The sequence below is a fragment of the Diaphorina citri genome, unplaced genomic scaffold, assembly GCF_000475195.1.
Source record: "Diaphorina citri unplaced genomic scaffold, Diaci psyllid genome assembly version 1.1 scaffold300, whole genome shotgun sequence".
Taxonomy (NCBI): Eukaryota; Metazoa; Arthropoda; class Insecta; order Hemiptera; family Psyllidae; genus Diaphorina; species Diaphorina citri.
The window spans coordinates 33,798-61,413 of NW_007377735.1; the positions used below are offsets into that span (position 1 = coordinate 33,798).

At 36.9% G+C, this 27,616-nt stretch overlaps 1 protein-coding gene across 1 annotated transcript; it reads left to right on the top strand.

Moving 5' to 3' along the window:
* The first annotated feature begins 435 nt into the window (after window positions 1–435).
* Window positions 436–27,597, top strand: LOC103507244. Its single transcript, XM_026822158.1, has 9 exons — window positions 436–917; window positions 6,246–6,260; window positions 6,653–6,872; window positions 20,887–20,956; window positions 21,250–21,399; window positions 24,639–24,781; window positions 24,977–25,900; window positions 26,026–26,751; window positions 26,960–27,597. Exons 1-8 carry the CDS (start codon window positions 835–837, stop codon window positions 26,638–26,640), a joined length of 2,220 nt encoding a protein of 739 aa, XP_026677959.1. The 5' UTR covers window positions 436–834; the 3' UTR covers window positions 26,641–26,751; window positions 26,960–27,597.
* Window positions 27,598–27,616: the final 19 nt, after the last annotated feature.

The following is a 27,616-nucleotide window of genomic DNA, read 5'->3' on the forward strand; positions in this document are numbered from 1 at the left end:
ATTGTGAATAGGTAGGTACCAATCTTTGATACCTACCTATTCGGAGAAAATAATGTAGGTAATAATTATCTGAATTTCAGCGGAGACGGTCAAAGTTGATGTGCTGAATAAAATAAACTGGCTGAGGATTTTATACCTACCTCCGTGTATTATCTGCGGATTAATCTTATGTCTCTTATGAATGGGTAGGTAGAAAATGTTATAAAGGTACGTAAAGAAAAATATTCTTGATCAATTTCCATCGAGATAATCCGACTTGATTGATACTCACTCGTATTGGTAGATACCTACCTACTCGCGACACTGACATACCTTTTCTTGATTTTATTCCACTTACTTTGAAACCCATCTACAATATGCATTGCTTTTTGCATACCCAAATGAATTTCTAGGCACACGCCATTTTGAAATTCCCGCACATTACGATTTTTGTTTTCCATAAAAAAAATTTTCAAACAAAAATTTTCCCCATAACTTTTCAAAGTTATGATTTTATTGTGAACGTGATAACGTGATTTATGAACTTTTCCTTTCTTATCTCAGATCCCTGTTGCAAATGCTTCTTATCAGTTAAAATCAGTACTATCTTCATAGAGTTTTTACCAGTTTTATAAAGTTGAAAAAAATCTTTGTGTGTCCTATGTTCAGCAAAAAAGAATTTTTTTGGGGTTTGTGTGAATTGACCATGGCAGTTTATATTGATTTTTTGGGCTGCATCCGCTCTCCGTTGTAATTTATATTTAGTTCGTGTCGTTAATTCTTAATGATGAGTTCTTATAATGAATTTAGTTACAAAAGTGCATATAACTCATAAGATTTAATTACTTTTCAAACATGCAAGTGGCAACTTTATTTAGGGAGACATCTGCCCTTCTAGGAGGATCAAATGACACCAGTGAGGGGTCAGTTTCTAAATTGTAAGTATTTTTATTTAGTGTAAATAAAATAATTTTATCTTTTATTTTTTACTTGAAGAAAATTTGTAGCATGCCCTTGTGTTTTGTTTTCTCTTGATTTTTTACTCTTTACTTTCTTTTTCCAGTCAAGAAATTTCAAAATCCTATGTACAGGCCATTTATGATCAGTTGAATGCAAGAGTTGATAGACAATACTTGGGAATGATTTTTAGAAGTGTTTATTTACCCTTAATTTTAATAGAGGATCAGCTAATAACCAAGTAGATTTTTAATAATATGTTAATAAAAGCTCAGTCTCTGGTCCATAGGATCCTAGCTTATGCCAATCCTGTTAAGTCATTACAATATACAATCCCTTTGTCACAATATCTATTTTTTGTCACTTAACAACTTGTACCAAGATTAAAGATTTTTCACAGAACCTACCCATAGAACCTGCAGAATTAACACACCTTATTTTTCTTCCAACGTAATGGGTAGTTAGAGGCAATTCCTATCTAGGAAGGCACGTAGGTAGAATAATCTCTCTCTGACTTCATCATCAATGATTCTGGCTTTCTGGGAAATAAAACAAAAAGTTCAAACCCATCATTTCATAAATGGAAAGATAGGTAGATAAAAACCTACCTACTTAGCTACTTTTTGTTGACATGAGTTTTTTTTTTTTTTTTTTTTTTTTTTTAAATGTTACTCCAGAACTAATAGGTAATTATGGAAATGACGGACTCCTCAGTAAAAGATCTACGCCTAAATCATTAGAGGTACATGGTGATCAAACAAATAATACAATTCCATGCCGAGGCCATGATCGAACCAACACCCTCTCTACCGAACGATCGAACCACTAGCGAGGTTTGGTGCTCTGGTCAAGAGAAATTCGGTGAGACAAGTATAGGTTCACCTAACCAACACTATCTATTGATTCTATTGCATGTAAGAGACTCTACAGTCTCATTCTCTATAGGGCTAGGAGCTAATAACTCAAAATCAGCCAGGTTATTCAATTCGTGTGTCGCTGGAGCCCATTTTAGTTATGTAAAAGGCAAGTGTAAATGTCGCTGGTTCGATTATTTCAGCTGAAACTTCAACATAATTTACAAACGCTAATTGATTCGGGCACCGTAGGACGCTGGGAACCTATACGTAACATTTGAACTTAACGCTTCTTATGTAAGCCGGTATATTGACCTAATTGCCAGACAAGACATGTACGTTTTGCCTCTATGCCAAAGTTAGTAAGGCGCTCGTCTGGTAAGTAGAAGGTCACGAGTTCGAGTCATAGCCGATCAAGCTAATCTAAGAATTACACTTGAATGGCTAAGAAGCAGAGTGGACTAACCCTCTTTTAGTAATCTTCGAGAAAAAAGAAATTAAAGTTTTAAATTACCTATTTGAAAACTACAGCAGTGAGAAGATATCAAGTTGTACCAAAAATAGAGCACAGTTGGCCATGCTGTTTTAATGGCCATTTGGTGGATACAATCAATCATCAAATCATCTTTAAGAATTGAAAATAAATATATAGCTAATTTTACTTCTTGGTCAAATATTATACAAATCAGAGAGTTCTTTCACCACCCAAAAATTTTGCTATGAATAAAGTCTTTCAAACCTATAATAGTCTTTTTGCTAGTTAATCTGAAGATGATTTTGTCTTGTAGTTTTCCTAGATCTAAAATTAAAGTCATGAGCATACAGAATTGTATAATTAATAATTGTGTCATCTCGAACTTTTAAGTATATAAAAATGCTGTTTGTATTAGGTAGGTACAGGAAATGTTAAAAAAGAAACAAAAAAAAAAAATCAAACTTTTGTATCACCCTGTAACTTAAACTTCTGAGACACCCTATAGCTTGGGATACCTTGATTGAAGCACAAATGTCTCAACCCCAAACAGTTCATGAGTACAGGCCTCAGATTGGTTACCTTGTTCAAGGACAGTTTGAAGCTTGCTTAACTAACCTCTGTCACTAAATATTTGGTTAGAGTAGCTGTAGATACCTGCTACCCTACATCGAGAGTTCTAGAGAATATTCAATGAGCACAGGGGCAAACTAGGAGAATCTCCAAAGCTAAATGCCATGCTATATTTATAAACAACATGATGTTTATACTTATTGGAAACTACTTACTTACCTGTTCAGATTTACACAACAACGTTTTGCAACCATGGAACTTCATATTGGTTATAGATTCTACAGTGGCAGAACCTTGCAGCTTGATATTTTCGAAGTATAAATTATTAATTTAATTAGTAGGTAACTGGTGCTAATTATTTATTTAATCAAGTTCTACTTGAACTGCTTCCCCCAATTATACATAGCGTGTAAGATTAATCATAAATTCAGACACTTACTTATTTAAGAGATTGACTGACCACATTTGAGATGGAAGGACGAGATTCGTAAGATACCTACTTAGTAAGTAGGTAAGTAGGCTGGACCCAAATATACAACAAGAGCTATTGATGGAAACTCATTGTACCCTAATAATGATGAAAATAATAATAAAAATAAACCTAAATTAATATTTCCCTTGCAAAAGAAATAGCAAAGGTTGAGTGCGAAGGGTATCCACTCGTAAAATTTGTAGCCAAAAACAAATGTCAGTCCAAAGCAATCACCCTATTTAGGGCTGATTGAGAGGCTGACGAAAAACGCCGACCTTGTCTGTACACGGGAAAAGGCCTTAAGAGATTGACTGACCACATTTGAGATGGAAGGACGAGATTAGTAAGATACCTACTTAGTAGGTAGGTAAGTAGGCTGGACCCAAATAGACAACAAAAGCTATTGATGGAAACTCATTAAGTAGGTACCCTAATAATGATAAAAATAAGAATAAAAATAAAATAGGTACTTACTTATGCCTAAATTAATATTTCCCTTGCAAAAGAAATAGCAAAGGTTGAGTGCGAAGGGTATCCACTCGTAAATTTTGTAGCCAAAACCAAATGTCAGTCCAAAGCAATCACCCTATTTAGGGCTGATTGAGAGGCTGACGAAAAACGCCGACCTTGTCTGTACACGGGAAATACCTACCTAATGAAAAAGCGAAAGAGAAAACAATGAAAAAGCGAAATGAGAAATAGCGACCACCCTTTATACGGAATTACACAATTCCTTAGCCACCCTGTTTGTACGAAGCCTAAAGTATGAAATTCATGAAAATTCTTTTACTTGGCTACCACCGTGGAATGCAAAATGCTTCGAATTTAATATACGCTCCACACTCGTGAGGCAGATGCAGGAGAAGGGTGTAGGTCAGCTCAGGGCTTCGTTTATAGTCCACTTCAGTTGGTGTAGGAATTTATCCAGCATAGTCTGGACCCAGGGCTGTGCAATGTGGGACCGCTTGCGTAGTGGCTTTGGACCGCGGATCGCAGATGAGGCTAAAAAGGTGTCGAAATTAATCTTTTTAGTAAGTAAAGAGTAAGTAGGTGGGGGTTCCTATTAGGTTTGCGCGATTTTCTTTTCCTTTACGTAGATGTAACTCTTGAGTGAAAAATCGTATTGTTAAATACCTACCCACTCAAAGTGAGTGTTTTCTTGTTAGTATGGGTTCGGTTCTTTAAATAAGCCTTCAAGTAATCAATTACCTATAGTCTATCCACTCAAATGAATGTCTTTTTCACCAGCCCACAGTTTCATCGTTTTCAGGAATTGAGAACTTGTGAGTTTTACTTAATACTTAGTAGTTCTTCGTTCAAGCCCCTAGATTACACAGCTCTGTTCCTAGTCTCTACTCTATCGTGCATTTGTCATGCATCTTTGTTGCTATGCTTTCACCACAAAGGCGAAGAAAAGATACCTAAGTAATGAATAAGCGAAATGAGAAATAGCGACCACCCTTTGTACGGAATTACACAATTCCTTAGCCACCCTGTTTGTACGAAGCCTAAAGTATGAAATTCATGAAAATTCTTTTACTTGGCTACCACCGATACGTACAGATACGTACTATTAGCAAATGTCAACAATATCAACACTCCTCTGCTGCAGTTTAAAGAAAAATGACATTTCGGAGAATTCGCGCGACTACTGTTGTTCTAAGAATAATGAAATTTATTACAATCACTCAGAATTATATTCATAATTATTACTGTCGAAGATGAAGAGACCTTGGGACAATATCAATAAGTCAGTGATATTTTTATAGTCTTTATTATTTTATGAAATATTCGCGGAACCCCAACAGAATCTCGCCTATTCTTCGTAGTTGAGCGAACAAAGTGACTCCCAAGTTTTAAATCAGCAAAGATGGATTTACTAGTTTGCCTATTTGCTCCGAAAAATGGTCAAGGAGCTCCTCTTGTAAGCTAGAGGTTGTGAGCTCGAATCCTTAACCAATTTATGGAATTTAATCGTAATTTATTAAAGAATTTGGTCAATATAAAAAAGCTATGAGTTATTCTTTATTGTACTCAGTACCTAACTATGAACTTATTTCATTCCAGATGTCCTAGAATCGACCAAGAACCTTCTAGTTGAATCGACCAGAATCGACCATTCTAGTTGAATCGACCAGAATCGACCATTCTAGTTGAATCGACCAAGAACCTTCTAGTTGTTAAGCGAATGTCTCAATAATTGATCTTCACTCTTCTACCATACACCCACATTACAGTAATTATAGCTGAATAACAATAAAATAATAAGTATTTTTACATCTTCCATGGTAAATATTGTATGTACAATACCTGATATATTGTGTGTGATATATTCGTAGATAATTACTGGAATTACCTATTTTCTTTGTAAAGGGATTTCAATTTCAATCAACAATTTTGTAACCAGATTACATGGTAAACTTTACATTTACATGTTTGTATTATTCCCAGGTCTCAGGATAATTAATTAATTATGTTAAAGAGAGAGAGAGACAAAGAAGAGAACAGAGCTCAATGTAAATGGAAATCAGAAAATTACCATGTACGAATTGTTTGTACAAGATCCAAAGTAAAATTAATTGGAATAGAATGCTCTTTATTTACAAATGCGAATAAGATTAGGCTCCTAATCGTACATCAACCTACAAGTTTTTGCTCAGCAGTTAAATCAATGTCTGTTTACACAAAATGTATTATATTGGCTGATTCATTCCAGTAATGTTTCGACCCTTCGTGATATGAAGATTAAAGTTAGAATACACTGATCCGTGCTTCGATACAGCACCGTCATCTGGTATTTCTTTGTTATTTCTCCAACAATTCACGGCCAAATGTTAGGCCAAAGTCCCCCGAACAAAAAGAAATAGTCCATTTAATGGCTTTTTTTATGCTTTTTATGAGTTTAGCTAATTGTTTGCCTGACCCCGTCTGTTTTCAGCAATGAGTACCAGCAGCCGGTAGCCCTAAGGGTTTAAGGGTTAGAGGGTTGAAAATGGCCCCTACATTAACCTCATTTAGTGATGACCTGATAACGATAACCTTCCACTTGAGTCTTTGGTTGAACGAAGTAAGGTCCAAGTTAGTGGCCAATTTTGAATTCAGTTTGTCCGAGTGTCCGCGATAACTAGAACAGTTAGAAATTTTAATAAAATTTAGCTGAAATGTTCAACACAAAAGAACTTTGCTGATAAATTTCTAGGCCTGCCGGAGGCCTAGTAAGGTCCCAATCTACCTGGCTGTTTTTCTCTTTTCCTTCCCTTCTTCCCACCTATTTTCCTTTCGTGCCAACAAACTTGGTCTGCCATTAAGCCTTTGAAAAAATCACTGAACAACTAGTTGAAACAGTCTCGACTCTCGATTAAATTCCTGCTGTTTTTCTTGTTTCAGTTTAAACAGTTACGAGGAGGAGTCACCTACCCTACCTGCTCCCAGCACAGATCAACAGTTCCTTGTCAAATCGTTCAAAGAAAGGAAAAAGCACGACCGATTCAATGGCATGCCTGAGGAGGAAGTGTCGAAACGAACCCTCCCTGATCATCTCAGTTGTAATCTAGACATAGTCATTGTAAGTACGAAAAATCACTGAACAACTAGTTGAAACAGTCTCGACTCTCGATTAAATTCCTGCTGTTTTTCGTGTTTCAGTTTAAACAGTTACGAGGAGGAGTCACCTACCTTACCTGCTCCGAGTACAGATCAACAGTTCCTTGTCAAATCGTTCAAAGAAAGGAAAAAGCACGATCGATTCAATGGCATGCCTGAGGAGGAAGTGTCGAAACGAACCCTCCCTGATCATCTCAGTTGTAATCTAGACATAGTCATTGTAAGTACCAAAACTCAGGCTGGATTGTTTCCGTTTTTCATGTCGGGTTAGAATTTTAGAATCTTAGAAGCATAAATTAAGCTTAGGATAAAAATCTCTTGTAAAATAATTGATATCAAATAAAACTTACCTATACCTTGCTTATCCTGCTCGAAGGAGACTAAAAAGCCCCTTTATGTCTGCAGTCTGAACAAGGTCTCGTGTATTTTATGGGTTTAACAACATAGTACATAATATTACATCAGAAAACCAAAAATTTCCGCCCTGGTCGGGATTCGAACCCAGCACCTCCTTGTTGAGAGTCAGTGCCCCACTCGGCCACAGGGATGGGCTAACTTACCCAGTACAAAACTGTTGAGGATCTCTTTGCCTTCCCTGGTGTTGATAGTGAAGTTATTGAAGGAGTCAAACACGATAGGTTCATTGTCTCTGGAAGCAATGTCAGTCACTATAAGATCTCCTTCAACTATGGTCGATCCTTTGACTTGGAAACCACCTCGACCAACCCTGATGTCTCCCATGCCCACCTGAGGAAGGAATAAATCAAAGGTAGGTAGGTAGGTACCTCTATATTGAAGATGGATACCTACCTACCTAGCTGCCTACCATAGGTGCCTGGGCAGTTTTGTAACCACCGAAATAACGTACCTAATATAGGCACCTACCTACTTACTACCTAAAGCTTTTCATTTTTGTTAGTGTTTAAATTCTATTTAAACAAGTCTAGGTAAAGATGTACCTAGGTTTAAGAAGTTCTTTTAAGCCTAGCTCCAGGTTATGAAACTATTTTTTTTTTTTTAATCCAAGTCAAACAATTGATTAGGTAATGAATATAAAGAAAAACGATACCATAGTAAACTCCATAACTTTCAGGATCGACACCCTATAGCTTGGGATACCTTGATTGAGGCACAAATGTCTCAACCCCAAACAGTTCATGAGTACAGGCCTCAGATTGGTTACCTTGTTCAAGGACAGTTTGAAGCTGGCTTAACTAACCTCTGTCACTAAATATTTGGTTAGAGTAGCTGTAGATACCTGCTACCCTACATCAAGAGTTCTAGAGAATATTCAATGAGCACAGGGGCAAACTAGGAGAATCTCCAAAGCTAAATGCCATGCTATATTTATAAACAACATGAAGTACCTGGTCAAATTTTTGCACACCTTTTTACAACACCATGAACTCGAACAGAGATTGCAGAGGTAACTCCAACTAAACTGGAGGTTCCTCTGCTACCGTGGTGGCAAATAGTTCCTACTTACCTACCATCCTGAACTCTGACATTTTTTATATAAACTGCATGTGATGTATGTATTTTTATCACTTTATATATTAGGACAAAGACACATGTGCTCAAGGAATAGGTCCAGAGGTCCTAACTCGTGGACCATTCTATAGGACTATAGGACAGTCCTATACCAAGATTCGCTAAAGTACATTCTGATTGATTTATACCATTGTGTCTCTTCTCGCCCATCTGATGAGAGGCATACTACGGGATGGGCATGCTACGACACAGACCACAAGCGTCCAATGTAGCAGTAATAGGTCCAGAGGTCCTAACTCGTGGACCATTCTATAGGACAGTCCTATACCAAGATTCGCTAAAGTACATTCTGATTGATTCCAAAAAGCTTTTCAATAAACTTACTGTTCCCTCCACGGACTGCAATTTCAACTCTTGCAGACAAGATGCAATGAGATCGCCCGCTCTTGATTCTAACGCCACCCCTATGGCTCCCAATATTTCTATTGATCTTGCAAATGACTCGATGCTGTAATCAAGAAAATATAAGATCGGACAGATCAGTTACATTTGTATTTTTCACTGACAGCTAAAATACGGCTTCCAATTAGGCTAAAAATGAATTACAAATGGTGATTTTTAAACTACTTGAAAAAGACTGAGAAGTCCCTTCGCTCCAGTAGGTACTTCCTATAAATCTATCTATTGTTAGGTACTTCTTATTATTGTAAAAGTCTGGAAGAATGTTCATGAAGTTTCATACCTCGACTGGGATGGAACCCTCGCCCTCCTAATTTGACCATAATTTAGGTTATGTAGGTACCAGGGCGAAATTTATTCTCACCTCAACTCATTCCGAGAATCTGTCCTGACGAGTGGAGTCTGTACACTTCCGTTGAAAATAGCACCGCCCTTACCTGGAAAAAAGAAAGAAATTTGGCTGAGGGCCATACTTATGAACAAAATATACGACAGGCTTTTTTACACCCCATTTTATTTACGAATGAAAACTCTCGCTCTCAAGTCAGCCTGAAACAAATTTTGGTCAATCTATCTAGAATTGTGAAAGTTCCGTTTTCCTCTTTCCAAGGCCAAGACGGGGAATCGCGGAAATGGTTCGTCATGACTTCATGAGTCTTGAATATACTTCACTCCGATGCAAGTTCCCAACAAAGAAGAGGGATGTGGAAAATAAATCTTGCCAAGTAATGAAACTAATGAACGCAACACCAGATCAGTGAACCAGCCTCAAGATTTTCACATAGGTACCTATAAACCTATAAATCATACCGTCTTATACCGTGTAGTCCCTCACGAATAACTCCGAAAACATACGTAAAAAAAAAAAAAAAAACCTCCAGGTTTGGATAAGTCCTTCTATGGGGACAGACAGACCGACCGACTGACAGAGACAGACACCGAAGCGAATACAATAGCCCGTCCACTATATCTTTTTTTATTACTATCGTAATAATAAAGGAAGGACGGGCTAAAAAACCTTCGCTGGGTCAGAAGAAAAATATTCCTCCGGGAGAAAAAGGAAAAAGTCTCCTCTTCTTAGAGGAAACGAAAGGGTACCTTGCTTCCTCTCAGGACAAGGGAAGAGAGAGGTGAAACGGCTCTAGGCTAGGATAATAGACAGGGCCACCCACCACAGAGTAATCTATGTGCATGTTTGTGGTACTTCACAAAGTTTAATCTGATTAGAAAATTTTTCATTAAAAAAGAGCTATAGGTACAAGTACCTATCTATCTAGACATAAAATTCCCAAACAACATTTTTCTCTTCTACTCTTCTCATTTTCACTTTCTCCTGGAATTTGGATGCTAATTTTTCCTTTTTTTCTCAAGTCTCTCTCTCTCTCTCTCTTATGAGGAGGTACAACATAAGAGAATCTACAGCATAATCTTAGATCCCGACAAGCAGCTTGATTGGCATGAAGCCAAAATGTATGCACAGTGTACACCCTTGTTTCTTTTCTACTTCACAGACTGTCTCAAGAGTTCAGGATTTACCTACCAGACCTTATTTTATACCGTCCCGGGACCATGGTACATATTAAAATGTGTTATATTGACAGTCTAAAATAGTCTAAATAAAGGAGGTACCTAGAACTGGATGTAAAACTCTAAGAATTAATACAAAGTAGGTAGTACGTAAAGATACGTACTATTAGCAAATGTCAACAATATCAACACTCCTCTGCTGCAGTTTAAAGAAAAATGACATTTCGGGGAATTCGTGCGACTACTGTTGTTCTAAGAATAATGAAATTTATTACAATCACTCAGAATTATAATCATAATTATTACTGTCGAAGATGAAGAGACCTTGGGACAATATCAATAAGTCAGTGATATTTTTATAGTCTTTATTATTTTATGAAATATTCGCGGAACCCCAACAGAATCTCGCCTATTCTTCGTAGTTGAGCGAACAAAGTGACTCCCAAGTTTTAAATCTGCAAAGATAGATTTACTAGTTTCCTATTTGCTCCGAAAAATGGTCAAGGAGCTCCTCTTGTAAGCCAGAGGTTGCGAGATCGAATCCTTAACCAAGTCATGGAATTTAATCGTAATTTATTAAAGAATTTGGTCAATATAAAAAAGCTATGAGTTATTCTTTATTATACTCAGTAACTATGAACTTATTTCATTCCAGATGTCCTAGAATCGACCAAGAACCTTCTAGTTGAATCGACCATTCTAGTTGAATCGACCATTCCAGAATCGACCACGAACCTTCTAGTTGTTAAGCGAATGTCTCAATAATTGATCTTCACTCTTCTACCATACACCTACATTACAGTAATTATAGCTGAATAACAATAAAATAACAAGTATTTTTACATCTTCCATGGTAAATATTGTATGTACAATACCTGATATATTGTGTGTGATATATTCGTAGATAATTACTGGAATTAAATCTATGCTGATGATCATTGAATTTTTCTCAATTATGTACTAACCTGCATACCTTGCACTTATAAAGGAAGTTGTTTTACACGTCTTGAAGTTCAAAGTCCATTATATACCCAGTGAATCGAAACGGATAGTTAAGAGGTAGAGCCTGGTAGAGGTACCTGCTGTAGACCCCATAATATTACACATATACCTATAGGTATATACTCTTCGTGCCTATCCAGAAGCCGAAAGCTTGGTCAAAAAATTTCCGCCCTGGTCGGGATTCGAACCCAGCACCTCCTTGTTGAGAGTCAGTGCCCCACTCGGCCACAGGGATGGGCTAACTTACCCAGTACAAAACTGTTGAGGATCTCTTTGCCTTCCCTGGTGTTGATAGTGAAGTTATTGAAGGAGTCAAACACGATAGGTTCATTGTCTCTGGAAGCAATGTCAGTCACTATAAGGTCTCCTTCGACTATGGTCGATCCTTTGACTTGGAAACCTCCTCGACCTACCCTGATGTCTCCCATGCCCACCTGAGGAAGGAATAAATCAAAGGTCATAAAAGGTAGGTAGGTACCTCTATATTGAAGATGGATACCTACCTAGCTGCCTAATACCATAGGTGCCTGGGCAGTTTTGTAACCACCGAAATAACGTACCTATAGGCACCTACCTACTTATTACCTAAAGCTTTTCATTTTTGTTAGTGTTTAAATTCTATTTAAACAAGTCTAGGTAAAGATGTACCTAGGTTTAAGAAGTTCTTTTAAGCCTAGCTCCGGGTTATGAAACTATTTTTTTTTTAATCCAAGTCAAACAATTGATTAGGTAATGAATATAAAGAAAAACGATACCATAGTAAACTCCATAACTTTCAGGATCCTTTCTTTGTAAAGGGATTTCAATTTCAATCAACAATTTTGTAACTAGATTACATGGTAAACTTTACATTTACATGTTTGTATTATTCCCAGGTCTCAGGATAATTAATTAATTATGTTAAAGAGAGAGAGAGACAAAGAAGAGAACAGAGCTCAATGTAAATGGAAATCAGAAAATTACCATGTACGAATTGTTTGTACAAGATCCAAAGTAAAATTATTAACTACAAGATCCAAAGTTCCAAAGTAAAATTAATTGGAATAATGCTCTTTATTTACAAATGCGAATAAGATTAGGCTCCTAATCGTACATCAACCTACAAGTTTTTGCTCAGCAGTTAAATCAATGTCAGATCAAAACATTTTCAACAGTATAAATTTTAATGTACCTACTGTAGGTGCACCCTAATAAACACTAATTCGCAAAAATTTAGTGGATTAGATGAGGACCCAATTATGATGCCAAATCAAGTTTAAAAAAAAAAAAAAAAAAAAAAAAAGGTCCACGAGTTATTCTCATCTTTTAAAAAACCAAATTCCAAAAAGCTTTTCAATAAACTTACTGTTCCCTCCACGGACTGCAATTTCAACTCTTGTAGACAAGATGCAATGAGATCGCCCGCTCTTGATTCTAACGCCACCCCTATGGCTCCCAATATTTCTATTGATCTTGCAAATGACTCGAATTATGCCTTCAAATTGGAGATTGGTCAGGCAACAAGTCTTACTCATGGAATGTGTATTTCTTCTTGCTAGCATGTTATGGCGATTACACGGGGTATTTTATTTATTGAGTTGCTGTAGATGTCAGAAAATTGTGAATAGGTAGGATACCTACCTATTCGGAGAAAATATTGTAGGTAATACCTAATTATCTGAATTTCAGCGGGGACGGTCAAAGTTGATGTGCTGAATAAAATAAACTGGCTGAGGATTTTACCTACCTCCGTGTATTATCTGCGGATTAATCTTATCTCTCTTATGAATGGGTAGGTAGAAAATGTAGTAAATGTACGTAAAGAAAAATATTCTTGATCAATTTCCATCGAGATAATCCGACTTAATTGATACTCACTCGTATTGGTAGATACCTACCTACTCGCGACACTGACATACCTTTTCTTGATTTTATTCCACTTACTTTGAAACCCTATCCATAGCTTGTGGATTAGAAATCTGTCTGTTGCTCGTGAGCCTAAACTAAACTGTCATACCCTTGCCAATCGAAGACATAATCTTGGAACGTAACCAATCTTCAATTGCAATCAAATACGAAAGGCGTTTTCTTATGATAGTTGAGTATTTACTAACCACCTGACGTACTTACTAACCCTTCAGATGACTCTGGGTTCCCCAGGACACTCTTGATTACTGTCGTCAAATCGACCTTCATTTGTCAGGATTAGAAATGGGTTTATTTTGAAATCTTGGAATGCATTAATTACTTAAACGGTGCTGAATAGCGTTTACACAAAATTTATTATATTGGCTGATTCATTCCAGTAATGTTTCGACCCTTCGTGATATGAAGATTAAAGTTAGAATACACTGATCCGTGCTTCGACACAGCACCGTCATCTGGTATTTCTTTGTTATGTATTTCTCCAACAATTCACGGCCAAAATAAATGTTAGTCCAAAGTCCCCTGAATAAAAAGAAATATTCCATTTAATGGCTTTTTTTATGCTTTTTATGAGTTTAGCTAATTGTTTGCCTGACCCCGTCTGTTTTCAGCAATGAGTACCAGCAGCCCCAGCATCAGTTCCAGATGCAATCCCAGCACCACCAGGAGTTGAACCATCACTCGTACAACAACCTTCTTCCTCCCCACCATGTCCTGTCGCAAGACTCTAGTCCCCTGTATAAAGAATCCTCGTCCCTTCTACCTCATGAAATGTCTTCGAAATTTCTTACCCAGAATATGTACATGCCCCACTCCCCCATGTATCCGCCTCCTATGAATTGTATGAAGTGTGAGGAGCCCCCTCCCCCGCACCCCTCCCACCCTCATCCTCACATGTTGTACATGCCCCATCACAATATGCAGTACTCGAATATCCCGATCGTACCACGCAAACGAGGCAGGAAAAAGAAAGAAAAAGTCATAGAGAACGAAAGCAACGGCGGGTAAGTGGAAGTTTCATTTCAGTCTCTCTAGCATTTCTAGCAATCTCGTTCCGTTTGGTACCCTACTCGAGACACGGTGTGACTTGGAAAAGTCTTGACAACAGTCCAAACTTTGAACGGCCAATAGGTCCCGTATTTGACGGGCGAAATATTTTTTTTTTTTTTTTTTTTTTTTTTTTTTTGAAAAAATATACTCATAAATATAAAGACTATTGAAGTTAAAATGTTACTCCAGAACTAATAGAGTAATTATGGAAATGACGGACTCCTCAGTAAAAGATCTACGCCTCCAATCATTAGAGGTACATGGTGATTAAACAAATAATACAATTCCATGCCGAGGCCATGATCGAACCAACACCCTCTCTACGCGAACGAGCGCACCACTAAAGCGAGGTTTTGGTGCTCTGTGTCGAGAGAAATTCCGGTGAGACAGTAGTGGTTCATAGGCGCTTCACCGAAGGGTTCTACCAAGACTATATATTGATTCTATTGCATGTAAGAGACCTCTACAGTCTTCCATTCTCTTTAGGGCTAGGAGCTAAACTAACTCAAAATCAGCCTGGTTATTCAATTCGTGTGTCGGCTGGAGGCCCATTTTAGTTATGTGAAAAGGCAAGTGTAAATGTCGCTGTTCGATTATTTCAGCTGAAACTTCAACATAATTTACTAACGCTAATTGATGTCGGGTACCGCTCGTAGGACGCTGGGAACACTATACCTAACATTTGATACTAACGGGCTTCTTAATGTAAGCTGGTATATAGTTGACCCAATTGCCAGACAAGACATGTACGTTTTGCCCTCTATGCCAAAGTTTGGTAGGCGCTTCGGTCTGGTAAATTAGGAAGGTTCACACGCAGTTCGAATTCATCATAGCCGATCAAGCTAATCTAAGAATTACACTTGAATGGCTAAGAAGCAGAGTGGACTAACCCTCTTTTAGTAATCTTCGAGAAAAAAGAAATTAAAGTTTTAAATTACCTATTTGAAAACTACAGCAGTGAGAAGATATCAAGTTGTACCAAAAATAGAGCACAGTTGGCCATGCTGTTGTAATGGCCAGGACCACAATCTTAGTTTAAGCTTAATTAGGTATCTATTCTATCAACTATTCCATTGGCTGAAAAGTTTTTAATCAACCAATGAGATTACTTAATCCAATAGTTATAATTAAACTACGATTTAAACTCAGATCTGGTCCTCCCGGTCATAAGTACAAAAGTCAGCATCTCAAAATCAAGGGTCCGATGTTTAGCCATTCGTACCCATTATTGTGGACGCTGTTCTCGAAGGGCTAATGTTTACTCTGTGTGATTAGTGACCTGGAATCACGAGATGTCACTTGCAGTTCGTTATATCACGACTCTTTTTTTCTCCGAGCTCCCTTCCTCCCCAATTTCCCAGTCTCTCCCTCCTATCCAGTACCAATCAGGGAACAGTCCTTCGTTCGAAAAATCTAATACCTATGCTTAATGGCCAGGACCACAATCTTATAGTTTAAGCTTAATTAGGTATCTATTCTATCAACTATTCCATTGGCTGAAAAGTTTTGAATCAACCAATGAGATTACTTAATCCAATAGTTATAATTAAACTATACGATTTAAACTCAGATCTGGTCCTCCTGGTCATAAGTACAAAAGTCAGCATCTCAAAATCAAGGGTCTGATGTTTAGCGGTTTAGCCATTCGTACCCATTATTGTGGACGCTGTTCTCGAAGGGCTAATGTTTACTCTGTGTGATTAGTGACCTGGAATCACGAGATGTCACTTGCAGTTCGTTATATCACGACTCTTTTTTTCTCCGAGCTCCCTTCCCTTCCTCCCCAATTTCCCAGTCTCTCCCTCCTATCCAGTACCAATCAGGGAACAGTCCTTCGTTCGAAAAATCTAATACCTATGCTTTTTTCTTCCAAGTAAATTTCCATTTTTAGAAAGAAGAAAATCTGGCGCGTAGGTGTCCCCGGACAATTAGCCTTTTCGATTTTCTGTTTACGACTTTTACGAGGAAAAAGGGAAAATGACAAATTGGTTTATCTATTCCTGTTGGTAGAATTTGCTGTAAGCTGTTGCTCAGACCTGTCTTGGAAGCTGGTTCAGGTGCCTAGCTGTTAGTCTGGAGTGCACAGATCGGGGGGTTTATTTCATAAAGAACGTCAGCCTTTACATTTCGCACTTTGAAATACACAAGACGTAATGTTTAAAAACATAGCATGACTGTCTTTTGATAGTCTAACTCGAGAGGTGACGTCATTTTGATGTCAAATTAATTGCCAAGGGTGAAGTTGCTTTATGGAACTCTAGGCTCGGGGATTTCATGAATTAGGTACCTGGTCAAATTTTTGCACACCTTTTTACAACACCATGAACTCGAACAGAGATTGCAGGGGTAACTCCAACTAAACTGGAGGTTCCTCTGCTACCGTGGTGGCAAACAGTTCCTACTTACCTACCATCATGAACTCTGACATTTTTTATATAAACTGCATGTGATGTATGTATTTTTATCACTTTATATATTAGGACAAAGACACATGTGCTCAAGGTGTTGCACATGATTCTCTCATTTTATTTGGCCCAACTTACCGCCAACGCAAATTTTAACCCCGGGTTGCGCATGCGCGTATAAGTTTTGCAGGGTAATAAAGCTGTTTTATTTCGGGTTAAAGCTTAAGAAATAAACTTAGGTGCTATAATGTTTGAATGAAAGTCCCTTATCTAGCCTTAATTTCCTACCATTCTTGTCAAATTATCAACAAATAAAAATGAGGATAAAATTCCTTTGACCGTACTTCCATGTAGATAAAAATCTCACACAGTCCTGATTACTGCAAAAAGAAAAACTACTGCAAACTCGGATATTTGAAACTTGGGAGGGATTTTTGCCCCCCAATGGGCTTTCAGTTTTATGATTTAATAAAATTCCTTTGACCGTACTTCCATGTAGATAAAAATCTCACACAGTCCTGACCACTGCAAAAAGAAAAACTACTGCAAACTCGGATATTTGAAACTTGGGAGGGATTTTTGCCCCCCAATGGGCTTTCAGTTTTATGATTTTTGACGTGCGTAGGCAGCCCAGGCAAATTATATTAAGGTCAAAACTATCTGGGATTTTATTTTTTTCTCTTGCTCAATGCTAAATGTTAACCCTCTCAATCTCTCTTTTGCTGCCCTGTGGGGTGCCCTCACTTGTTGAGAAAACTCTTTGATTAAAACAGTTTGAACCTTAACTGAGATCCAATTACTCTTTTTATGTTTCTCAGAACACTCAGCTTCGTGAGTAAAATTGAGTAGCTCCTCATGAAAGTTATAAACGAGGGTGATCAAAGTAGAAAGATTGATTAGAAATGAGAAAGAATCGCAATAGAGCCATTTCATAATCCTAGCTCAACTAAGAAAAATTATAAAAGGCTCTTTCAACTTCACCACAAATGTGTGGTTTAAGATAGACAAATAAATAAACAGGTGCCAGCCTATAGCAAAATTTCAAGTACCCACGTAATTAACTAATTATACAAAAGCTCCGACGACTGATTTTCCGGTTTTGTCTTCTAAATGAAGTGCATACGGTACACAATAAAATTAATGACGAGAAGTTAAAACACATTTCGCTGTGTTTCATGAAAGCGCTAAGATGTTGGAATTGAAAACTTTTATGTTTCAATACCCACGTAATTAACTAATTATACAAAAGCTCCGACGACTAATTTTCCGGTTTTGTCTTCTAAATGAAGTGCATACGGTGCACTATAAAATTAATGACGAGAAGTTAAAACACATTTCGCTGTGTTTCATGAAAGCGCTAAGATGTTGGAATTGAAAACTTTTATGTTTCAATACAGCTACGGTAATACACATGTTATAGAAAAGACATGTAATTTTTTTTCCTCTCTATGTGTTTCCACTCGTGAGAAATTTTAGCTTCAATGAAAAGTTTATTCAACCGAAAACAGATATAATTCTTCTCTTTAATCTTTGAGGCGTTACGACAATGTCCTATTTTCTGTTCGATTTTCCAAGAACGATTGTGAACGGATTTCTTTTTTTCTTGAGTCCTTTATGTTTCAATACAGCTACGGTAATACACATGTTATAGAAAAGACATGTAATTTTTTTCCCTCTCTATGTGTTTCCACTCGTGAGAAATTTTAGCTTCAATGAAAAGTTTATTCAACCGAAAACAGATATAATTCTTCTCTTTAATCTTTGAGGCGTTACGACAATGTCCTATTTTCTGTTCGATTTTCCAAGAACGATTGTGAACGGATTTCTTTTTACTTCTTTGAGTCCGAAATTACCTGTACAGAGGAACAGAGGTCTTAATGATGACAATCAAAACTCCGAGTATGTTTGTTGCAGTGTTCTTACGGGACTACCACAAAAAATCCCAGACAAAGCCCAAAAAAATCCCAGAAATCACCAGGCGAGGGTCTTGACTACTCCAAGCTGTCTGGTAATGGCAATAGGTAGTTTGAGGTCCCGTAAAATAACCTTGGTTAGACTTTTAACTCCCAGCCAAGGTGAATCCATTTCATATCACTCACATGTTAGGTATATGCTCATATGTTCCTAAATAGAACATTAATGTTGGACAATAAGCACCTAGTCGTTGGAAAAAAACAATGCTTCATTTGAATTTAGCTTCCTGAGGTCTCAAATGCTGTGTAGGTCAAGATACTTTCGACTACATGTACGAGCATCATTACATCGTTTTCAGGAATTGAGAACTTGTGAGTTATTTTACTTAATACTTAGTAGTTTCGATCAAGCCCCTAGATTACACAGCTCTGTTCCTAGTCTCTACTCTATCGTGCATTTGTCATGCATCTTTGTTGCTATGCTTTCACCACAACACTGAGAAGTGTGAACAAAAAATCTATACCTATATAGTAAACCTTGGATTTGAACCTGTCACAGGTCAGCTAACTCGCCTAGTCAGGCTTAGGCTATGTTCCATGTGGACTGAGAAATACCGCAAATACCCATCGAGCAGAAACCAAACTGTGAACCGACCAACCGAGGGGAACCCAATCTCTGGGTTTGCGCGATTTTCTTTTCCTCTACGTAGATGTAACTCTTGAGTGAAAAATCTTTTCCTTTACGTAGATGTAACTCTTGAGTGAAAAATCGTATTGTTAAATACCTACCCACCCAAAGTGAGTGTTTTTTTGTTAGTATGGGTTCGGTTCTTTAAATAAGCCTTCAAGTAATCAATTACCTATAGTCTATCCACTCAAATGAATGTCTTTTTCACCATCTTTTTTGAGTCCGAAATTACCTGTACAGTACAAAGGAACAGAGGTCTTAATGATGACAATCAAAACTCCGAGTATGTTTGTTGCAGTGTTCTTACGGGACTACCACACAAAATCCCAGACAAAGCCCAAAAAATCCCAGAAATCCCTCATTTTTTTTTAATCCCTTAAAATTCTTATTTAATAAATTTCTTAAATTAGTAACTTCTACTAGTTCTACACTTCTACTATACATACCTAGTTTGTTGATAAAATATCAATAATAGAGCTTCATTTATACCTACTGTTCGTATTAGACTAACAAGCCCCTTTAGTTCAGCAGTAAGCTTTACTATTATTGTAGTCAAATTATCAATTTCATGAGATTAAATTTCCATGCTTTAGTTGGGATTTGAACCTGCACTCTCCCAATTACCAGGCGAGGGTCTTGACTATTCCAAGCTGTCTGGTACTGGCAATAGGTAGTTTGAGGTCCCGTAAAATAACCTTGGTTAGACTTTTAACTCCCAGCCAAGGTGAATCCATTTCATATCACTCACATGTTAGGTATAGGCTCATATGTTCCTAAATAGAACATTAATGTTGGACAATAAGCACCTAGTCGTTGGAAAAAAAAAACAATGCTTCATTTGAATTTAGCTTCCTGAGGTCTCAAATGCTGTGTAGGTCAAGATACTTTCGACTACATGTACGAGCATCGGAGACTTATGGTGGGTTTCACCAATGACATATTGAGAGATTTCACTAATGGAAGATTTTTTAATGATCCAAAAATTAGTTTTTAATGATTCAAAAAGGTGGAGTGTTTGAAAACTCCTGTTTGGACCATTAAAAACTCCTCTTTGGATGGTTATAAATTCTCCCATTAGTGAAATCTCTCATTAAGTCATTTGTGAAATCCACCATCAGGCTGGATTGTTCCCGTTTTTTATGTCGGGTTAGAATTTAGAATATACCTTGTTTATCCTGCTCGAATGAGACTAAAAAGACCTCAGCAGTCTGACCAAGGTCTCGTATATTTTATGGGTTTAACAACATAGTACATAATATTACATCAGAAAACCTTCCTTAATTTTGTCCCCGAGTTGTCCTGGGATTGGGTTAACTATAGTTGATGAATATGAATCCCACTTCTTAAATCCCAACTCGTTAGGAAACGCCAAAGAGACCCTTTGCTAAAAGCTTATTTGAACTTGAACAGGCAATTGTTGGGACCCCTCGCCTAATTTGATATTTGTTTGATTAATTATTTATTATATTTTTTTTTTTATTAGAATTAGATATTTCTTCAGAAAGCTAATTTTCGGTTCATTATTTGCCATTTCAGATTGGAATCAACCCAGGTTTATTTGCAGCATTTAATGGTCATCACTATGCGGGTCCAGGCAATCATTTCTGTAAGTTTCTACTCCAAATTATTTATTTTATTTATTTATTTATTTATTATTATTATTTTTTTTTTTAAAGCAAATACTTTCATAATATTTATTCGCTTAGTTGTACATGATACCTACTTTGCTGACTTACTGGGGTATAATACTGTCATGCCAGCAAAGTTAAGCAGAGGAGTGCTGTCGAGCACATAAAAAGGCTTAGGTAATATGTTGGTTTGACTGCGCAAAGCGAGACAGGATTTCATAAATTTTCCAAGGTCCTTACACGGTTTAATCTTGAATACTTCTGTTTGCAGGGAAATGCCTTTATTTGTCAGGTATTATTCAAGAGCCCATGACTGCCGAGGATGACTACAAATTGTTACAGTGCGGAATTGGATTTACAAATATGGTCGAGCGAGCCACCAAGGGTAGTGCTGATTTGACCAGGAAAGAAATCAAGAAAGGTACGGAAAATCGTAGAGCCTAATAGAGAGTTTTTTTTTTTTTTTTTTTTTTGCAATTAGCGTCCCGTTAATTGAACTTTTTAACGTTATTCGACGAAAACTTGTTTTTGCACATGTACACACGAGTATTCGCCTGATAACTTTTAAGAGTTGAATTAACAGGTCTAATAATTTTGGCTGCAAGAACTCTCTATTATTACGGTGTAACTGGTTCAAAACGAATTCTACTTTTGTACAATTTTCAATAACTTCCAAGAAGTAAGCGTACTATGTTTCTTGAACCTCCTTTGTTGCTAGAAATAATTCAATATCATTCTATTTAAGATTTGAGCTATACTTTTTATTACAACTCATTCTGGTCAGCACTTGATACTCTTATCAAATACGTTAGTACGTTTGGTCTTCTTGAATTTAATGGTATTTTTACTTTTTAAAACATATTGCTTCTCACTATTATTTTATCGGGCAGGATAAATCTGCATAGTCACTCCTGGCTATTTACAGCCGAGCTACTTTTAGACTTTTTTGAAACCTTTTATGATCGAAAACCATGACCAGGAAAGCATAGAACTAGAAAAAATAAATATAAACCCTTTAACTCAATAGTCCAAGACTGTAATCAGCCCTTCTCGGTTTATAGGGAATACTGGGATCAAAGTCTCACTGATGAAACTTAACAGAAAGGAAAATAATAATTATTTAGTTCGATAGAACCATTGAAGTCCCTGTAAGATTTATTTGTTCACATGTCTGGGTTATTTTAGTTTTTCTTTCAAAGAGAAAAAGGTAATAAGTACCGAAAACAAAGAATTAAAGCTCTCAAATGAAAACAAAAACATTAAAGAATTAAAAACAACTTTTTGTGGCTTTTTAAATGAATAATAATTTGAAAACAAACTTTTTAATAACATCTCAACAGGTGGTCCCCGTCTCTTTGAACTTACCACCCCTCCTCTTACCTCTTTCCCATTGTTTCTCTTATGATTTTAATATTAATAATAATTTCTCACATTTCATGCAATTCACTTTTATGTTTACAACGCTAAAACGTTGGCAAATTTGTTTTGACACTTATATGTAAAGTGAACTTTTCATTACAGGGTGGTTTCCTTCTCTAATAAACTGCAAAGTTTCATGTACAAAGAAACAACATTGTTAAAAGTTGAAGTATTTCTATCCACACGTACAATCCTCGTACAGTCAAAAGTTGATTCGTCGGTGTAGGTATTCAATTTTCAAAGTTTTCGAATTCTAAAGTTCAACTACACTTGTGTTGCACCCAAAAACTTTATTTTTGTACACCCTCTCTTCTTCCCGTCTGAGCAAAGTTTGTTTCTCGTTGGTTTCCTAAAGATAAGATTTTTGAAACTTTGATGAGATTATAAACTTTTGTGTGAAGCATGACAAAACCTTCAAATAGGTTAAAGTACTTAGAGTAGTTAATTCTCATACAGTATTGATATGTTCCACTCAACCTTCATGTAGTATAATATCAAGAGGAGGAAGAGTAACGAGATGTATCAATTAGGTTTCTTTACTTGGTATGGTTTTATCACGATTTCAGTATAAGTAAATCACTTCGCAAAAACCAATGAAGAAAACGCTACCTTATGCTGAAACAGTAGACGAATCTTTTTATTGAGAGTGGAGAGAGTATGTGAAATGAAAACAATGTTATAAAAGATTCAAATTTCAAAGGCATGGCTCAATGCTTATTAAATATTTGGTGGTCGTTGTTATTCCACATGGTTGATTGCTTAAATTATTCATTAAAAAATTCCTGATACTGTAGAGTCAAACTCAAAAGTATGTATTACAGGGGATGAAGGAATCTTTTGAATTTTTTTCGGAAAATATTTACAGTAAATAGGCGGCATACTTCAACTGACGTTCTTATGATTTAGGTAAGTATATATATGTTTATTTTCGAGGCTATGCTGCCTCCAGAAGAAAAGAAGTTGGAGTCAACTTGGCAGATCAAAGGGTCTAGGGTCACCCAGTATTCCTCCCTGTTGCTTAACATTATTTATTTATTATTATTATTTTTTTTTTTAAAGCAAATACTTTCATAATATTTATTCGCTTAGTTGTACATGATACCTACTTTGCTGACTTACTGGGGTATAATACTGTCATGCCAGCAAAGTTAAGCAGAGGAGTGCTGTCGAGCACATAAAAAGGCTTAGGTAATATGTTGGTTTGACTGCGCAAAGCGAGACAGGATTTCATAAATTTTCCAAGGTCCTTACACGGTTTAATCTTGAATACTTCTGTTTGCAGGGAAATGCCTTTATTTGTCAGGTATTATTCAAGAGCCCATGACTGCCGAGGATGACTACAAATTGTTACAGTGCGGAATTGGATTTACAAATATGGTCGAGCGAGCCACCAAGGGTAGTGCTGATTTGACCAGGAAAGAAATCAAGAAAGGTACGGAAAATCGTAGAGCCTAATAGAGAGTTTTTTTTTTTTTTTGCAACTAGCGTCCCGTTGATTGAACTTTTTAACGTTATTCGACGAAAACTTGTTTTTGCACATGTACACACGAGTATTCGCCTGATAACTTTTAAGAGTTGAATTAACAGGTCTAATAATTTTGGCTGCAAGAACTCTCTATTATTACGGTGTAACTGGTTCAAAACGAATTCTACTTTTGTACAATTTTCAATAACTTCCAAGAAGTAAGCGTACTATGTTTCTTGAACCTCCTTTGTTGCTAGGACAAGTATCTAACTCTTCTTTTTTTTTTTTCTTTTTAATTTCCTGAATTACTTTTCTTACAAACGTTTTTGTCCGCATTAACTAGTGATATGTCTTCGCCTTGTCACATCACCATTTACACGGACATACATAAATTTTGAACGAATCAGCGGGAGAAGTGAATTTTGTCGAGTTTTTGAAATTCATTTTTGGTATTTGTTCAACAATATAGTGTGAGATATTTTTATTAGTACTTTTAGAGTTGGCTTCAATTCTGGATTGAACTGGGTATCAAGTATAATTATAGCTCAATCCTAGATTGATCTCAATTCTGATTTGGTAAACCCCGCTTTTAGCGTGCATATTTACAAAACTACATGTAGAATGGACCACAGTCTTGCAAGTTGAAGTGAATTTAGAGGGCCTTATAACGAGTTGGTCGAGTGCTGAAATCAATCAACACTCGATAAATCAGATCCATTGTTTGTGTGATATAATCGATGTTCTACTGTACATTACCTCTTTCTTGGCTGTTTCAGGAAGTCAAATATTGCTGGAAAAACTGCAAAAATTCAAACCAAAAATAGCCGTCTTCAATGGTAAATTAATCTATGAAGTTTTCTCTGGCAAGAAAGATTTCAACTTTGGAAGGCAACCAGGATTGGTGGATGGGACAAACACAGTGAGTTCATTTTTTATCTATCGTATCCTATTTACTCGGACAAAGCTAATCAATTCTGTTTGTATGTTTTTTCCTACGCTAAAACGTACGAAAGGGGTTTCAACCAGCTCGTTAACTGTTGGAGCAACTTGAGAGGACGTCGAAATAGTCAGACTGACTCTGTTCTAATGTTGAATGATTTGTGTTGTGTTTCAGTACATGTGGGTAATGCCTTCGTCCAGTGCTCGGTGTGCACAACTACCACGAGCTAGTGACAAAGTTCCATTCTATTCAGCCCTCAAGAAGTTCCGAGATTATTTGAATGGCCTCCTCCCTGAGATAGACGAAAGTGACATCGTGTTCTGTAATAGCAAACTGAAGAATTACAAGGAAGACAGCAGGGATGATTTGGATGGCGATTTGTCACTCATTCTGAAGAAAGAAGATGACGAGGAACCATCCTTGAAAAAGAAAAGAGGAAGGCCGAAGAAAAACAAATTACTAGATGGAGAAGAAGTGAAGAGAGAACCCAAGGAGAAACTACCAACGTTATTTGATGATGATCCATCAAAGAAGAAAAGAGGGCGTCCTAAGAAAATCAAAGGAGAAAATAATGCACCTGTTGGCTTCAACAATTCTGATCTCGATATAAAACCAGAGAAATCAAATAGTTCAGAAATCTCAAGTCTGCCCTCTATCTACAACATGGTGGGGAATCAGATGCGGTGTAACAGTTTTGTATCCTCGCCAGTATCATGTCCTGTAAGTTACAACAGGAGTGATACGATATCTCCTGGAGATTCCCGGAGTCACTCTACAGATCATCTATCTCACTCCGACGTGAAGGAGAATACACCCCTGTATGAAAGCAATACCTTCACGGAGGAACCAAGCACAAGTCCCAAGACTGAATACCCACCTTCCTCTATGAAAGAAGAACCTAATGCTCAAAATAATGAATGCTGCTTCCCAAGTGCCAGTGTCAAGGATGAGACGCCTCCTCAGGGTTTCCTAGAATATGATTCCTTCTCCATGGATCCTGATAGTAACAGTAGATATTTATCTCCAAAGCCTCAACAACAACAGCAGCAACATCATCAACAACAGCAACAACAACAGCAACAGCAGTCCGCTGAGTACCAAGTGAAACCTCATGGCACCTCTAATACTTCTGACATGACATCAAAGTCTTTGTCCAGACGCCTCAACAACAACAGCAGCAACATCATCAACAACAGCAACAGCAACAGCAGTCCGCTGAGTACCAAGTGAAACCTCATGGCACCTCTAATACTTCTGACATGACATCAAAGTCTTTGTCCAGACTAGAATCTCTTGTAGATCAAATCCCTAACATAACAGAGACAGACATCTCTCCTCTAAGTACTGTGGTTACAGAACAATATAGCGAGGACTCTGCCTATCTCTCAGATTATCCTCGTACTTATAGTGTACAGTCATTAGCAGTGTCCGAATATCAAGGTGGTAACTGTTACAGTAACCCCCTCGCCAATGATTATAATACCAATCATAGTTCTTCTCAAAGTCCTACCAACCTCAACCTGCAAGAGAAATCATTAATGCCAACTTATCATGACACAAGCAGCTACCCTAATGTCATGAGACCTACTCCGTCCCACCCTTACCTAGTGAATTCTTATAATAATTTCAGAATAGGTACACATGCTCATAGTGGGGAACCAGACAATTCCCCTTCATATTCTTATCCAAGTGCTTATCCTAATCCTCACCCAACACCTGGCTATAACTTTCATCTCACAGGACCAAACTTTCTGTACTCGCCCTATCCTAACAATTCCTACATGCAACACCCTACGAGTACAGGTTTCATGCCTGATGTATTTAAATCTGACATGTAAATCATTTGTGTGTACTGTTCAAATGCATTGGGTAACTAAATAGCGAAACCTAGCTAACAGGTTGAACTTCTTCTCTTACTGTTTCACAAATGTACATACTCGGTGTTGTACATTTTCTTCTATTCACGCTCCCTATCCTAACAATTCCTACATGCAACACCCTACGAGTACAGGTTTCATGCCTGATGTATTCAAATCTGACATGTAAATCATTTGTGTGTACTGTTCAAATGCATTGGGTAACTAAACAGTGAAACCTAGCTAACAGGTTGAACTTCTTCTCTTACTGTTTCACAAATGTACATACTCGGTGTTGTACATTTTCTTCTATTCACGCGTATTATGGTCAAACTAAAGGCTGTGAGGGTTAGCAACCCTATTTTCTTTGTTTTGATGCAATTGTCATGATTCATGATATAATATGGTGCTGTTGTTCTATCATGGTTAGGGCCACTTGTGAACAGAATGTTAAGTTTACATTTACACCAAGCAATTTTACAGAATTTTTCTGCTTTAAAAATTAAGCTAAATAGTATAGAATTTCAAAAATGAATAAATTTGCATTTTTCAGATCGATTTTCACATGAATGTTATTTTTGTAAATTATTGATACAAAATCAGTTTGTTTCTAAATGTTTAATTTACACTAAGTTTCTATTTCGATCGTATTGTGTATAGTTAAACTGTAAATGATTATTCGGTTATTTGATACATTCAGATACTTTACTTACTATTACCTCACTTTATCTGTTTGAAAGTAACTTTTCGAAACAAGTGGTGGATTTTTTCAAATCTATTTACGTAGGTACATTACTCAGGGTAATTTCAAGCCCTTTGATGAGATCTATTTGGAAAATAACTTAAGTTTGGTGGAACATAAACTTTGAAAATCATTTCCCATTATGAAATTGATTGACCAAGATTTTTGTTTGCTATATTATATCTTCAGATTTTCTTAAACTTTATTACTCAGGGT

What these genes read in the sequence shown, in the direction of transcription:
- LOC103507244 (XM_026822158.1), top strand. Translation starts at nt 835, where the DNA reads ATGCAAGTGGCAACTTTATTTAGGGAGACATCTGCCCTTCTAGGAGGA. An exon ending in GTAATCTAGACATAGTCATT is followed by an intron (nt 6,873 to 20,886) that starts GTAAGTACGAAA and finishes TTGCCATTTCAG; the next exon opens with ATTGGAATCAACCCAGGTTT. An exon ending in CAGGAAAGAAATCAAGAAAG is followed by an intron (nt 21,400 to 24,638) that starts GTACGGAAAATC and finishes TGGCTGTTTCAG; the next exon opens with GAAGTCAAATATTGCTGGAA.